Source organism: Ranitomeya imitator, chromosome 1, assembly GCF_032444005.1.
Source record: "Ranitomeya imitator isolate aRanImi1 chromosome 1, aRanImi1.pri, whole genome shotgun sequence".
Classification (NCBI taxonomy): domain Eukaryota; kingdom Metazoa; phylum Chordata; class Amphibia; order Anura; family Dendrobatidae; genus Ranitomeya; species Ranitomeya imitator.
This window is the reverse complement of record NC_091282.1, coordinates 758,915,954-758,932,349: the sequence shown is the minus strand read 5'-3', so window position 1 is coordinate 758,932,349 and position 16,396 is coordinate 758,915,954. Positions and strand designations below refer to the sequence as shown.

The window sequence follows — 16,396 nt, the reverse complement described above, 5'->3', positions numbered from 1 at the left end:
TCATTTGGTTGTGGAGTGGATGTCGCACATTACCCCCCCCCCCCCCAAAAAAAAAAATAAAAAAATAAAATTGGAATACAAAAGGGATCGAAATGTCATGTGTACCCCAAGATAATATCAATAAAAACCATCAGCTCACCTCAGAACACACACACAAAAAAACACTTCTATGATTGCAAGGAAAAAGAAAAGAGGTTTTTTTTTTTTTTTTTTTTTTTTAAAAGATGGAAAAACTTGCCAGGACAGTGGCGGACAGTACCGGCAGGTATGGTGCAATCTTCAGGTCACAGGACGACGGCCGCTGCGCCTACCCGGAAAATACTGATGGGGTCAGATGTGGCCCCAACATAGTGACCAGTGAGGGGCCCCATTACTGCACTGTACCTGGCCTTACAACCGTAACTCCCAGCAACTGTCAGGCGACGCTGGGAGTTGTAGTGCCTCAGGGGAGGTCTCCTCACAAGGATGGCGGTGCCGGGCTCCTACCTTGTACACGTCCCCGTAGGTGCCGCTGCCGACCCTCTGGATGAGCTCGAAGTCCTGCTGCGGGTTCTTGCGGAGGATGTCGGCGCTGGCCCGGCACAGGGAGGGCTCCATGCTCCGGAACAGTACGCGGTGCTCACCGGGGGGCTCAGTGCTCCGGGGCTGCACCGTAGAGCCGGCCACAGCTGCAGGCCAAGCACCGTGCCATGTCCGGACAATGAGGCGGAGTCGGAGAGACGGAGGCTGAGCGGCCGATATACAGCGGAGGAGGAGAGACGAGAGCCCGCCTCCACCCCGGGCCGCCGCCACCTCCTCTTAGCACCGAGCTACAGCAGCACAGTAACACCAGGCCTAGGGCCCGAGCCCCGCACTCTGTATTGTCCGCTCTTTGTTACTTTTGTCACTGCAAATTAAAAAAAAAACTTTATGATAAAACACTAAAGGAGGGTGACTGTATGCGGTGTGTGTGACTATATGTGGTGTGTGTGACTATGTGGGGTGTGACTGGTGTGCGACTGTATGTGGTGGTGTGTAACTGTATGTGGTGGTTGTGTGACTGTGGTGGTGTGTGTCTGTGGTGTGTGACTATGTGATGGTGTGTGACTGACTGTGGTGTGTGTGACTATGTGGTGGTTGTGTGACTGTGGTGGTGTGTGACTGTATGTGGTGGTGTGTGACTGTGGTGTGTGTGACTGTGGTGTGTGACTGTATGTGGTGGTTGTGTGACTGGTGGTGTGTGACTGGTGTGTGTGACTATGTGGTGTGTATGACTGTATGTGGTGGTGTGTGACTATGTGGTGTGTGACTGTATGTGGTGTGTGTGACTATGTGGTGTATGAATGTATGTGGTGGTGTGTTACTGTATGTGTGGTGTGTGAGACTATGTGGTGTGTGGGAATGTATGTGGTGTGTGACTGTGTGGTTTGTAACTGGTGGTTGTGTGACTGTGGTGTGTGTGACTGGTGGTGTGTGACTATGTGGTGTGTGACTATATGTGGGGTTGTGTGTGACTATGTGGTGGTGTGTGACTGGTGGTGTGTATGACTGTGTGGTGTGTGTGACTGTATATGGTGGTGTGTGACTGGTGGTGTGTGACTGTATGGTGTGTGACTATGTGGTGTGTGTGACTGGTGGTGTGTGACTGTATGTGGTGTGTGACTGCGGTGTATGAATGTATGTGGTGGTGTGTGATTGTATGTGGTGTGTGTGACTGTATGTGGTGTGTGACTGTGTGGTTTGTAACTATGTGGTGGTTGTGTGACTGTGGTGTGTGTGACTGTGGTGTGTATGACTATGTGTGGTGTGTGTGACTGTGGTGGTGTGTGACTGTATGTGGTGTGTGACTGTATGTGGTGTGTGACTATGTGGTGTGTGACTGTATGTGGTGTGTGTCTGGTGTGTGACTATGTGGTGTGTGACTGTGGTGTGTGTGACTATGTGGTGTATGAATGTATGTGGTGGTGTGTGACTGTATGTGTGACTATGTGTGGTGTGTGTGACTGTATGTGGTGTGTGACTGTGTGGTTTGTAACTGTATGTGGTGGTTGTGTGACTGTATGTGGTGTGTGTGACTGTGTGGTGGTGTGTGACTTTATGTGGTGTTGTGTGTGACTATGTGGTGGTGTGTGACTGTGGTGTGTGACTATGTGGTGGTGTGTGACTGTATGTGGTGTGTGACTGTGGTGTGTGACTGTATGTGGTGTGTGACTATGTGGTGTATGAATGTATGTGGTGGTGTGTGACTGTATGTGTGACTATGTGTGGTGTGTGTGACTGTATGTGGTGTGTGACTGTGTGGTTTATAACTGTATGTGGTGGTTGTGTGACTGTATGTGGTGTGTGTGACTGTGTGGTGGTGTGTGACTATATGTTGTGTATGACTATGTGTGGTGTGTGTGACTGTGGTGTGTGACTGTATGTGGTGTGTGTGACTGTGTGGTGGTGTGTGACTGTATGTGGTGTGTGTGACTGTGTGGTGGTGTGTGACTGTATGTGGTGTTGTGTGTGACTATGTGGTGGTGTGTGACTATATGTTGTGTATGACTATGTGTGGTGTGTGTGACTGTGGTGTGTGACTATATGTTGTGTATGACTATGTGTGGTGTGTGTGACTGTGGTGTGTGACTATGTGGTGGTGTGTGACTATGTGGTGTGTGTGTGACTGTGTGGTGGTGTGTGACTGTATGTGGTGTTGTGTGTGACTATGTGGTGGTGTGTGACTATATGTTGTGTATGACTATGTGTGGTGTGTGTGACTGTGGTGTGTGACTATATGTTGTGTATGACTATGTGTGGTGTGTGTGACTGTGGTGTGTGACTATGTGGTGGTGTGTGACTATGTGGTGTGTGTGTGACTGTGCGGTGGTGTGTGACTATGTGGTGTGTGTGTGACTGTGCGGTGGTGTGTGACTATGTGGTGTGTGTGTGACTGTGCGGTGGTGTGTGACAGTGTGGTGTGTGTGACTGTATGTGGTGGTGTGTGACCATGTGGTGTGTGTGACTGTATGTGGTGTGTGACTATGTGGCGTGTGTGACTGTATGACCTCCATGACACCCAACGAGCAGCGCAATCAATGTTGAGGCCATAGTGTCTGCACGCCCCCACATTGGTGACCTGACCCTGCCATTCATCCTAACTCACTAAAATAACAATGACCCTTAATGAGATGGAAACATTCACGCCTCATGGGCCTCCTGTTTTCATACCATTGGAACATCAATTTCGGGGATCCCTCTCGGGATCATTATTTCTGTCAGGTTCTTGCTCTGGAGGACCCGACTTGTCCTAATTGATATGAATGGGGCAAAGAGTAATGCCTAATGTCTCCAGTGAAGGCGCTGCAGGGAAAACGAGCACATCAACGCTGAAGAAGTTCAAGGCATAGCCTTCTATTGTTACTGGCTCTAATGACAGTGACGTCACACCGGGAAGTTTTTAGGTTCCCTGCCCAATAATGTCATGGCTGCAAAACAGCGCGGAAAGTCACGAGGACTGGTGACGTCATTACGCAGTCGGCTTCTAGTTTCGGTGACTTAGCTAGTCATGTGATGCAGGTTTCCGCCCACTGGCTGTCACGAGTTTTGGTCTCTTGTATAAAAGCAATAAAGCTGGGAAAAATTTACTCGTTTGTCACAGTTGTTTCACTCGTTGTAACGTGCGCTGCTCGTTTAAAGTTTGGTATGAGGGGCTGTGAAGGGACGGTCGGCTGTAGACGGTCCTGACCGGAGCGGGCATTTTTCATTTTAATAGGGTAGTCGCTTCAGTTTCTTATAGCGGTTTATGATGTAATGGTCGTGTCGCCATCTGGTGGCCGAACTGTGGTAGTACAGCGATGTTACAAATGAGGAGTTCTGCCCCAAATGTAGCTTGAGGTGGGAGCTCCACTGCAGCCCTCCAGTTTGAGGTGTCATAAAGTGTATTGCAAGCTGAACTACAAGTCCCAGCTTCTACATCTGCTGACCGGTTTTAGAAATGAGCCCCGTGGTGGCATTGTGTGCAGATTGCTAGTCCTCATTCTCAAGTTTTTGTAGGAGTAAATATCTGCATTGCTGTTTGGCTTTGGCCCCTTTCAGTTTTTTGCTGTCAGTCGCAATCTGTCGAATTTTGAAAAAAAACAAAAACGGATCCAGCGACTGATGACTCCGGATCTGTTTTTTTTTCTCATAGATTTGTATTAGCGACGGATTGCGACTTATAGCCTCACGTTTCATCCGTCGTTCGCTGGATCCGTCGAAAATTGTTTGGCGGCCAGAGACAACGGACAAAGTAATGTTTTTTTTGTCTCCGTCAAAAAAATGGACAGCGACGGATCCGTCGCCATCTGTCGTTTGTTAGAATGGAAGGCTATGGGCCCCGGATCCGTCAAATGACGGAATTTGGCGACGGATTCCGTTTTCTTTTAACTGAGCATGCTCCGCTTTTTTTTTTTTTTTTTATTCTTTTAAGGATCCTTTAGCCAGCCCCCCTAGTCAGATCGATAAAACTGATCCGTCGCGTCAGTTTTTAACAATCTGTGACGGATCTGTCGAGTCAACGGACTGTGACTGACGGGAAAAAACGTGTGAAAGGGGCCTAAAACTGAAAAAAAAAAAGCCGCGTTGTTATATAAGGCCCCTTTCACACGTCTGTACAGATCTTTCTGCCCGCTGCCTCAAACACCTGTTTACTTCACTGCAGTAAACCCACATTGAGACGTTGACTTTTTTTTTTTTTTTCTTGTTTTTGCTTTCCTCATCCAACTGGATCCATTTCCAGCTATTTCGTGTTCCTGTCCAATTCTTTGCTATCAGTTATATCTTTTTTTTTTTTTTTTTTTTTTTCATATTTAAAAGAAAAAAAATGTTCTAAGCTTTTCAGACCCATTCATTTGCATGTTCTGCAGCCAGCAATTACCGCACCCAGTCCTTCTTACTTTTTTCAGTTGACAAATTGAAATGTGTAAAATTAGCGTATCCAATATCGCCACACTTGTTAGTCTGATCCATGAGAATATACAATTATGTAACCTGTACTGTAAACTTCATAAAGACAAAAAATAATGCCAAAATTACTGCTTTTGTTTTTTTTCCTCAAAGTTCAGAATTTTCTTTAGCCACTAAAATATGCACCCCTTCTGAGGAAGATCTAATATCGAAACGCGCGTCAAGGGGTACGCTGGCCGTGACTGCACATTGGGTATTTACATTGGCTCCTGGCTCTTATACTGTTTTATTATATGCTGCTTTATTTAGATACCTTGAGCTATGGTGTGCACAATATTGTCTCTGATTCCCCCTGGGAGGTGTGTACCTCATTACTTTATCTTGCAATTTTTATTGATACTTTTATGTCCTCCTATGAGGAATCAGAGATAATTAGAATAATATGAAAAAAGGAAAATAAACCCCCAGGTGTGTGACTATCTATACACCTCATTCTTGTGCATATTATAACCATTTGCAATATGCACTTTATTTTGAATCAACTGATATTCTCTACCTGTTTTTTGCTTCATAATGTTGGCTGTATAAAATCATTCTAGGATGTGGTCTATTCTGTGTGAGGCTGTGTGACCACGTTGCATTTTTTATGCGTTTTTGCGGCTGCGGAAATGCATAAAAACGCTTCAAAACGCATTCCCGTGCAATCCTATGGGATTCCGCAGTTGCTGTGCCCATGCTGTGGATTTTCCTACTGCGGAATTGCATAGCGGTAAAATCCGCAGCATGTTCATTATTTCTGCTGAATCGCGGCAATTCTGCCGCCATAGGATTGCATTGAAATGCTCACTTTACACATGTGGCTATGCCCGCCATGTGTAAAGTTAGCGCTTCATGTGCAGATGGTACCCTGGGTCTGGAGGAGAGGAGACTCTCCTTCAGGCCCTTGGGAACCATATTTCTGTAGAAAAAAAAAAATTAAAATAAAAAATATGGATATACTTACATTCTGATGGCCCCTGGAGTCAGCGGTGCACATGGCGGCTTCCGTTCCCAGGGATGCATTGCGCGAATCACCTGAGATGACGTAGCGGTCACGCGACGTCACAAAGGTCCTTCGCGCAAAGCATCCCTGGGAATAGAACGTACGGGGAGCACCGCTGAGGAGATCGGGGGCCGTTGGAAGGTGAGAATTATGATATTTTTATATATTTTTTATTTTTAACATTCTATCTTTTATTATTGATGCTGCATAGGCAGGCAGCATCAATAGTAAAAAGTTGGTCACACTTGTCAAGCATATGCTTGACAAGTGTCACCAACCTGTCAATCACTTTTGCAAGCGATGCTTCAAATCGCTTGGAAAAGCGGAAGCATTCTGCAAGCTAAAATCTCTTGCAAAAAGCTTGTCTTGCGGGAAAATGCATGTGAATTCCACATTAGTTTTACCCGCGGCAGGGAGTTGCGGAAATGCTGGGGACATCTCCGCAGCATTTCTGCAACGTGGGCACATAGTCTTACCGTTAGGGCACAGATGCAGTACTTTTCATGTCCAGTCTTTGCTTTTTTTTTTTTTAATTTTTTTTTTTATCCATCCCCTGTATGGTCAGCTTGCATCTCCAATTACGGTATTTTATATTGTTCTAAATATTCTGTAAATGAATAAAATTATTTATTTTGGTTTTGTAATTTTGTGTTGGAGGACTTAGTTTTTTTTCCTTACATTTCTTTTGGTTCATATACGGTCCTCTGTATTTATACTTTAGGGCTATTCTTTCCAGTCCACTAAAATAATAAAATATTTATATAATCTTTATAATGCTATAATCTTACCGTCCTGGAGAATCGTGTGGTCAGGTCATTTTTACTAAAAGCTGTAAAAAAAAAAAAAAAAAAAAGCCATAAAAAAACAATAGTGTAATTGCAGCTTTTTATTATTTACCATTTCATCGCACTGGGAATCACTTTTCCTTTTTTTCAGTACAATATATGGTAAATGAAACTTGGCTGTGTCCTGAAGAGGTGCAACAGTAGCAAATGAACAGCACATGCATCATCTCTCACTGACTTCCTTTGGCAAGCTTGATATGTGACTGGTAACAAAACCAGACATGTTTCATAAGGAAGCACAGACATCGTGTGAACAGCCTCTGGTGGCTCTTGGTTCTTTCTCCAAAAGGACACATCTAAATGAGGCCTCATGGTGTATTCAGATGTGCATTTATTTGGACCGGCACAGAAAGCGCACAGACACATTATAGGCATAATATAACATTGGTCCAAGTGTGATCCAATGTTTTGTCAGATCGCACTCAGACCACAAATCCAGTTGTCTGCGCAAGCCATTAGATAGCAGTCTGGGCAAACACTTTCTGCCCACCCACCCCATACGCATGCACTTGCAGTTTGCCTGAGCGTGCATGTGTTTTGTTTTTTTTTGAGGGGAGAGGGAAGTAAGCTGCTAACACACTGCTGGTGGCAGCTTATCTGTCTAAAGAACAAAAGGATCGGCTGTGGAATTGTAATCTGTCCGATCCCTTTTCTCTCCCGACATTGTTGAGGGATGGCTGCTTTACAAAGCTTAAAGGGGTTTCCAAATTCAAGATAGTTAAGACTTAAGGTACCGTCACATTTAGCGACGCTGCAGCGATCTAGACAACGATCCCGATCGCTGCAGCGTCGCTGTGTGGTCGCTGGAGAGCTGTCACACAGACAGCTCTCCAGCGACCAACTATGCGAAGTCCCCTGGTAACAAGGGTAAACATCGGGTTACTAAGCGCAGGGCCGCGCTTAGTAACCCGAAGTTTACCCTGGTTACCAGCGTAAACGTAAAAAAAACCAAACACTACATACTTACATTCCTTGTCTGTTCCCCGGTGCTCTGCTTCTCTGCACTGACAGTGAGCGCCAGCCGGAAAGCACAGCTGTGAAGTCACCGCTGTGCTCTGCTTTCCGGCCGGCGCTTACACAGTGCAGAGAAGCACAGCGCCGGGGGACGCGACAGACACCGGAATGTAAGTATGTAGTGTTTGTTTGTTTTTTACGTTTACGCTGGTAACCAGGGTAAACATCGGGTAACTAAGCGCGTCACACACGCCGATTCAGCGATGTCTGCGGGAGTCCAGCGACGAAACAAAGTTCTGGACTTTCTGCTCCGACCAACGATGGCACAGCAGGATCCTGATCGCTGCTGCCTGTCAAACTCATCGATATCGCTAGCTAGGACGCTGCAACGTCACGGATCGCTAGCGATATCGTTCAGTGTGACGGTACCTTTACTCCTAGGACTCGTACAGGCAACCGTATAACTCGGACAAGCGCTATCCGTCGTTTGGATGGCTAGCACTCATCCTCATGTTATTCATTGAGGCTGTGCACGTCTGACTTTTTTCCTTGAAACGAGTGGTCTGAGGAAAAAAATCCCATCATGCACAATTTGCCTTCAATATAATCCGATCGGCCGTTCAAGTCTATGGGTCCATGGAAAACATTGGACTGCACTCGGATGACATCCGAGTGCGGTCCTATTTTCACAGACAAACTAGAGAAGGTGGAGGAACTTTTTATTTTTCTCGGCCTCTGAGAAAATTGGATCACACTCTGATCAAACTGTGATGATCATAATTGACCTGAATTTCTCGGGTGAGAGAAAACAGGCGTATGACCCAAGCCTCAGGATAGGTCATCAGTATCAGATTGGTGAAGGTCCCACACCTGGCACTCTCAACAATCACCTGATTGCAGCAGGACGTACACAGTGTGCAGAGCCAGGACAGCACAGCACTGGATGTATAGTGGCAATGGTTGGGCCTGCAGCTCAGCTCCTGTTAACATGAATGTGATCTGAGCTGCAGTGCCAAAATCGTCCACTATGCGGTGTACTGAGCTGTGCTCGTCTGGCTCCATACACTGTGTACATCCTTCCATCGTGGGTGCTGGGCATCCGACATCCAGCCATCTGATACTGATGACCTATCCTATGCATACATCATCAATTTTCTGGTGTAATCCTTCAATGGACCTTTCAGGCTTATGTAAATGTCTACTGTGCACAAGAACTTTCCTGACAGCCCTACAACACATTATTAATCATAATAGTTAGGGACATTTTGCACAGTAAGCCTCAGCCTGCCAATGCAGCACCTTAATAATGCACAGACGGGAATGGATGCTGTAAGGTAAGGCTTCTTAGGATATTGGAGCTGTAGATTTTGGAGAGTAGTCCAGCAGAGCTGTGGATGCATGAGCTATATCAGTGATGTGTGATGCCTTCTCTTGTATTATTGCACACAGCTCTCCTGCCCACGTGACTGGTCCTCCTCCTCCTTCTCTCAGCATCATCTCCTCCTGCAGAAGCAGCTGAGGCTCCATCACCAGACCCCTCACACCCCGCCACCTCCTGCAGCCTCACCCTGTCATGGCCCGAAACCGAAAAGAAAGAAACAGCTGGGGTAAGTAAACCGCCTCATCATGTGGGGTCTCGCTTATATGACTGCAGAGGGGCTTAGTGAGTCTGGTACACAGCCGTCTCTTCCCTGGGTGTGTTCCATTGTATTTTGCTGCTGTGATGAGGAGGAGAGGTCTGATGTCCGATGGGAAGGAGGTAAATATCCTTACAACCTTTATTGGAATTTTACATCCGCAAATCAGTGAGATTGGAAAACGTGACAAAATTGCTAGGTCTGCTCCGCTAAGAGGTTCTGCAGCAGCAGCAGCAGCAGCTATTTAACAAGCAGCGGGAAGTCGGTGTCAGCCTGGCATATGATTAGCAGCCTATTCTCTGTACCTGTCTACCAGCACTTCTGCATCCTGACATGCCCCATACTGCTTGCTAATTAGATATCCATGCCACCCTTAGCTATCAGTACCAAGCATAGCCATGATGGCAGAGCTCATCTACTGGTGTCCCTATGAACAATCTGGTATCTGATTCTGCATGACCACTAATATGTATACCAATACAGAGGATGTCACCCAGCTTTTCCAGAGTCCTGAAAGTCAAGTCTGCCTGGTTAGATAGTGATTCATCCTCCAATATGAGGAGACAAAGAAAACTTTATGGCAATGACTTTAGTAGTTGTACTGGCAGCCATATTGTCACCCAACTTTCCCAGAAACAGATATAACCGTATAAAGATCAATAGATACTTGTAACCATTTGATAGATGAGACAGAAAGGTACTGCTGGGTATTACGGTTCATTAGTGATTTTAAAAAAAATGCTGTTTATTAATCCGCCTCATTGTGTGCAGACATTATGCCCCATCCACTATGGGGGGAGCGATAGTTTCCTGACATTTGTAAATGGAAAGTCCATTAGTCAGTGTGTCAGCGGTGCAGGGAGGGTCTCCAGCGCTGCGGACATTCAGCTATAATGTATCAATCCCATTAATAAAACAGTCCACCCGCTATGGCCTAAATGACTGCAATCAGGCTCCATGTTTATAGAAAAGACCCCGCCCAGGATGAGATATTAGGCTATGTGCACACGTTGTGGATTAGTGTGTGGATTTTTTTCTCACTCTTTTTGCAAAATCCACAGGTAAACCGCACTGCGGATTACCCGTGGATTTACCACTGTTTTTGTGTGGATTCCACCTGCGGTTTTACACCTGCGTATTCCTATTATGGAGCAGGTGTAAACCGCAGCGGAATCCACACAAAGAATTGACATGCTGCGGAATAAACAAAGCTGCGTTTCCGCGCAGTATTTTCCACAGCATGTGCACTGCGGATTTCGTTTTCCATAGCTTTACATGGTACTGTACAACACATGGAAAACTGCTGCAGATCCGCAGCGTCAAATCCGCTGCGGATCCGCAGCAAAGTCCGCCACGTGTGCACATACCCTTAGTATGTGAGGGGCGCAGGCGGCGCTCGCAGGGACGTCTGCTATATGGAGGTTTCTTTGTCGTTAGTGCTTCACACAAGTGGAGGGGTGTCAGTCTGTAAGACACAATTCTTTTTTTTTTTTCCTTTCATTTTGCATGAATAGCGACATTAATAGCTGCAAGGAACTGGGAAACTAACTTTTAGGCTACACGCTCATGGAACGTATTTACTGCGGACTTTCCGTGGGTGAAAATCTGACGCAGGTTCTCATCTGCGCTTAGTGTGGACGTCGCTGCGGTTTCCCTTGTGCAAATACTGTTGATAAATCGCATTGCATTGGGTAATATCGGTGGTGAATATCCATCCATAACATGAATGAGAAGCGGCAACGGTCAATTTACGCTTCAGCTTTTCTCCGCAGCGTGTGGATGAGATTTCATGTAATCTCATCCGCCATGTTGATGCTGTATGCCACAACGAATTTTATATCCGGATGGAAAATCGGCTGCAAATACTTCTCATCTGGACATTTCCTTCAAGGAGACCTAGTGGGTTTCTTACTTTTATTACATATTATTGCTGGAAGTTACAGACCCAAAGCCTGAGGCTGCACTACTGAGACTCTGATGACGACGTCTGGTTTCCGTTGGGTGCAGGGTTATAAGCAAATACTTCAATGTTCTGTGATATACATATGTAGCGCAGGTAGGGTGGAGATATTGATGTGGAGGGTGATTTGGTGCCACACAAGGTCTTCACACACTGGCCGAAAACTAACGAGTAGACATGCTGTCATCAGTAGTTCAGCCTCAGGGATCAAGATTTCTCACATTATTGGTCTGTGATGCAGACTAGATGAGATATTCCACTCCTCTTGTGATTTTTTTTTACCACAGTTTTTCCAAAATGGTAGCAAAACTGCAGCATGATGTGTGATTACACCCCAGTACTGAGAGTGCCCATTGTGACTAGGATTTCCTGGTCCTCATTATCGGTGCCGGCCCTAAACCTTGGCGGTTTTTGCTCTCATTATGAATGATGAACATGAGATGCGTAAAGTAGACAACTATAAGATCACAATGGCCGGCTGCAGCCAGGAGACAGAGCATTAATCAGCGTTATTACTGCCGGCGCTCCTCTTCCTGCGGTGACTGATTGGCAGTCTGGGTCCAGATCAGGATAAGACATGTCGACTTATCAGCAAATGATAGTGTGCAGGTAGGTCCCATCCTCCTTGCCATGCATGCGGGATAAGGCTCCTTTCACACATCAGGTTTTTTGTTTCAGGCTAAATCCTGCTCTTTGGAGAAAAACCGGAACCGTTTTTTTCCCCCATTGACTTGTATTAGCTCCTTATGGCCCAGCGTTCCTTCCAGTTTTTAGCCGGATCCGGCGAACAATCGATTCCGGCGTCTGGAAAAAACGTCCACTGCAACGTTTTTTGTCTCCGGCAAAAAAGCCTGAAGCGCCGGATCCGGCGCTTCCGGCTGTTTGCTAGAATGTAAGCCTATGGGAGCCGGAAGGTGCCGGATCTGGAAAAAGGCGGATCCGGTGGCCTGATCCGTTTTTTAAACTGAGCATGCTCCACATTTTTTTTTTTTATCCAATAATCTAGATAGGCTAGCCGGATCCGCCACATCAGTTTTTCCACAATCTGCGCCGGATTCAGTTTTTCCAACATTCGCCGGATTTAGCCTGACACTGAAAACCTGATGTGTGAAAGTAGCCTAAGGATGGGCACATCTCACCCTGTCTGCTGAATGCCAAGCACTGGCCAGACAACTAAAAGTAATCTCTAAGTACAAGGAATGTGCTGTACTGGTACAGCTGTTGAAGAGGGGGCCAGTGTGGTCCCAGGAGGCTTTAAGCTAATGTTCATATCCTCATCCATACTCTCCATGCAGTGTCTGTGTGCCAGCACAGTTTACAGTAACAACCTGAGAAATCAATATAAAACCCATTCACTACCCCAGACCACCAGGGATGTAGCTATAAACCCATTCACTACACCAGACCACCAGGGATGTAGCTATAAACCCATTCACTACACCAGACCACCAGGGATGTAGCTATAAACCCATTCACTACACCAGACCACCAGAGATGTAGCCATAAACCCATTCAATACACCAGACCACCAGGGATGTAGCTGTAAACTCATTCACTACCCCAGGCGAACAGGGATGTAACTATAAGGCTGGTGTCACACTACCGTGTTTTACGGATGTAAGAGAGGTGCTGAAAATACGGATTGCATACCGTACAATGATTCTCTATGGCCCAGCTCCTATCTGCCGTATTTTACTGATCCGTATTATACGATGTTCTACGGCCGTAGAAAATCTCAGCATGCTGCGTTTGTCACCGTATTGCACAAAAAATACGCCAATGAAAGTCTATGGGGGCCAGAAAAATACGGATTACACACGGACCAGCAGTGTGACTTGCGAGAAATACGCAGCGGTGTTCTATAGAAAAGCCGGCAATTCAGTGCGGTGTACAGTAAAATCACACTGACAGGTTAGAATAGAATAGCTAAAACAAAAATGTCTACACATAGTATAGGGGTATATATATATATATATATATATATATATATATATATATATATATATATATTTAATACAGCGCTAGATAGCTTAAAAGCCGGTAATTCAATTGCCGGCTTTTGCTATCTCCTTCCCAAACCCGACATGATAAGAGACATGGTTTACATACAGTCATTTACATACAGTCATTTTTTTGGCATATTACACACTACTAATGTTAGTAGTGTGTATGTGCAAAATTTAGCTATTAATTTAAAGGGTTAAATCGCAGAAAAAATTGGCGTGGGCTCCCGCACAATTTTCTCCGCCAGAATGGTAAAGCCAGTGACTGAGGGCAGATATTAATAGCCTGGAGAGGGACCATGGTTATTGCTCCCCCCCCCCCCAGCTAAAAACATCCGCCCCCAGCCACCCCCGAAAAGGCACATCTGGAAGATGCGCCTATTCTGGCACTTGGCCACTCTCTTCCCATTCCCGTGTAGCGGTGGGATATGGGATAATGAAGGGTTAATGTCACCTTGCTATTGTAAGGTGACATTAAGCCAGATTAATAATGGAGAGGCGTCAATTATGACACCTATCCATTATTAATCCAATTGTCTGAAATGGTTAAAAAAAAAAACACACACACATTATTACAAAGTCTTTTAATGAAATAAAGACACAGGTTGTTGGAATAGTTTATTAGACTCTTAATCCAGGAGGATTAAGGAGAGGAGCCTGGGGTCTGGAGCTGCGAGTGGGCTCACCCCAGAAAACCCGAGCAACGAGTACACTCGCTCATCACTAGTGACCACCCCTTTAAGAACAGAACCGGTCCAGTACTGAGTACCCCACGGTACCACGTGGCGTGCAAGAAGCCGGGGAGGTTTGCTTTCATAGGCGGATCTAAAGAGAAGAGCGCAAAAGGAAGCTGCGCTCCGTGCTCTGCGGTGTGTGGATTAAAAAAAAGAAGCAGGAGGCCACAGGCTTGAGAACCTGAAAGAGCACCGTCCAGATCACCGATGGAGAAGCCACTCCCACCGGTAACGGAACGCGGGGCCTGGCTGAGGTTAACTAGGGGGGGAGAAGGAACATGTCCAGCCCGGGTGGAGATGCAGCGCTGGTGGTAGGCGCAGTCACAGCCCCCATAGCGCCGCAAGATTCAGGGGCAGACACAGCCGCAGCCCCCATAGTACCGCAGAATCCGGTGGCAGAAGCAGCTGCAGCTTCCAGAGTGCAGCAAGATCTGGCAACCGCTGCCGTATTCCCCATAATGCCGCTATCAATGCCATACATACCGGGAGCGGCCTGGGTACCACAGTATTCCGGGGAGTCGCACACCCTGAGTTATTTTAAGGAGAGACTCTGCAGTTTGTTTAAAGTGTACCTCCTGTCTTAGAGTCAAAAAGTCAACATTCTCATTGGTCAGTTTACTGGTGCGGCCCAGAGGGAAGTAAAGTCATGGCCGAACATTGATAAAGGGACTGTCAAACAAATCTTTGCCGGGCTGAAGGACACTTTTGACACTCGCAATGCAGTAGAAATAAAAATGAGATTCTTTGGATGTAAACAAAGGGTGCAGGACAGTATACGGGACTATGCCCTTAATCTCCAGGAGGCACTGCGAGCCATTAAGCAGATTGACCCTGACAATGTGCAAGATGGGAATAGATTATTAAAGGAGCAGTTTATTGAGAGACTCCTGTCTAGCACCCACAGGACACAGCTGCGCATCCTGGCCCTGCAAAACCCTGACCTGGACTTTGCACACTTTAAAGGGAATTTGTCACCCCCAAAATCGATGATGAGCTAAGCCCACCAGCATCAGGGGCTTATCTACAGCATTCTGGAATGCTGTAGATAAGCCCCCGATGTATCCTGAAAGATGAGAAAAAGAGGTTAGATTATACTCACCTGGGTGGGCGGTCCGGTCTTATGGGCGTCGTGGTCCTGGGCCTCCCAACTTCTTACGATGACGTCCTCTTCTTGTCTTCACGCTCCGGCGCAGGTGTACTTTGTCTGCCCTGTTGAGGACAGAGCAAAGTACTGCAGTGCGCAGGTGCCGGGAAAGGTCAGAGAGATCCGGCGCCTGCGCACTGCAGTACTTTACTTTGCCCTCAACAGGGCAGACAAAGTACACATGCGCCGGAGCCGCAGCGTGAAGACAAGAAGAGGACATCATCGTAAGAAGATGGGAGGCCCCGGACCGAACCGTGACACCCACCGCAGCGGGACCGCCCCTGGATGAGTATAATCTAACCTCTTTTTCTTATCTTTCAGGATACATCGGGGGCTTATCTACAGCATTCCAGAATGCTGTAGATAAGCCCCTGATGCTGGTGGGCTTAGCTCATCGTTGATTTTAGGGGTGACAGGTTCCCTTTAAAGATAGGGCCATCCAGGTGCTGCATGAACCAAATTCCAGCCACACAGCGCCCCTTAGGCGCCCAACAATTACATATCACCAGGAAGCGGCATCCTTTTCACAGACCCTGGTGAAAGCCGACGTGCAGACCCTGGAGCTGAACAAAAGTGTAGCTGCACTAGCCAAAACCGTGCAGTCCCTGCAAGAGTCCCCAAAGGAGAAGATCCAGCTGGCTTCCAGTCCAGATGACATCCCGTGGCGACGGCAGAAGAGGATCCCACCGACCAGAGACAATGACCGCTACAACCAGAACGGACAACCCATTTGTTGCCGCTGCAGCAAGGCGGGACATATCCCAAGATTCTGCAGTGGCGCTGCAGGACAGTTGGAGGATTGGTGTCAACTGTTACACGTAGGCACTGATTCCACTCCTTTGCACCAAAAATATGGTCCTACCGGGTGGTCCATGAGTATGAGTGGGTACTCGGCAAACACCCACTAGACTTTGGGTAGGTAAAAGGGGTTCAACATCATATCCCAACTGGAGATCATCCGCCCATTAAATAGAGATACCGGCCTGTACCCCCAGCTCACTATCAATGTGCCAACGATATGTTACTGGAGATGAAGGAGGCTGGGATGATCAGAGATAGTTGTAGCCCCCGGGTAGCTCCGTTAGTCCTCGTTAGAAAGAAAGATGGTACCATGAGAATGTGTGTTAACTACAGGCGAATTAACAGCATTACACACAAGGATGCCTACCATT

The 16,396-nt window shown here is 46.7% G+C and overlaps 2 protein-coding genes across 3 annotated transcripts in view; one reads left to right on the top strand and one right to left on the bottom strand.

The window, feature by feature from the left end:
* MAP4K5 (mitogen-activated protein kinase kinase kinase kinase 5) overlaps positions 1–735 on the bottom strand; it is a 132,152-nt gene extending 131,417 nt beyond the window's left edge. Inside the window, exon 1 of the mRNA XM_069735275.1 lies at positions 487–735. Within this exon, the coding sequence (XP_069591376.1) occupies positions 487–597 (111 nt within the window). The 5' untranslated portion in view covers positions 598–735. The remainder of the gene's footprint in view (positions 1–486) is intronic.
* Positions 736–8,790: 8,055 nt separating this feature from the next.
* Positions 8,791–16,396, top strand: part of ATL1 (atlastin GTPase 1) — a 40,995-nt gene continuing 33,389 nt past the window's right edge. Inside the window, exons 1-2 of one of the 2 annotated variants that reach the window (XM_069735234.1) lie at positions 8,791–9,080; positions 9,196–9,353. In XM_069735234.1, the coding sequence (XP_069591335.1) occupies positions 9,320–9,353 (34 nt within the window). In that variant the 5' untranslated portion in view covers positions 8,791–9,080; positions 9,196–9,319. Of the gene's footprint in view, positions 9,081–9,195; positions 9,354–16,396 lie in introns of those variants that run through there. The other variant, XM_069735244.1, reaches the window with a different exon arrangement.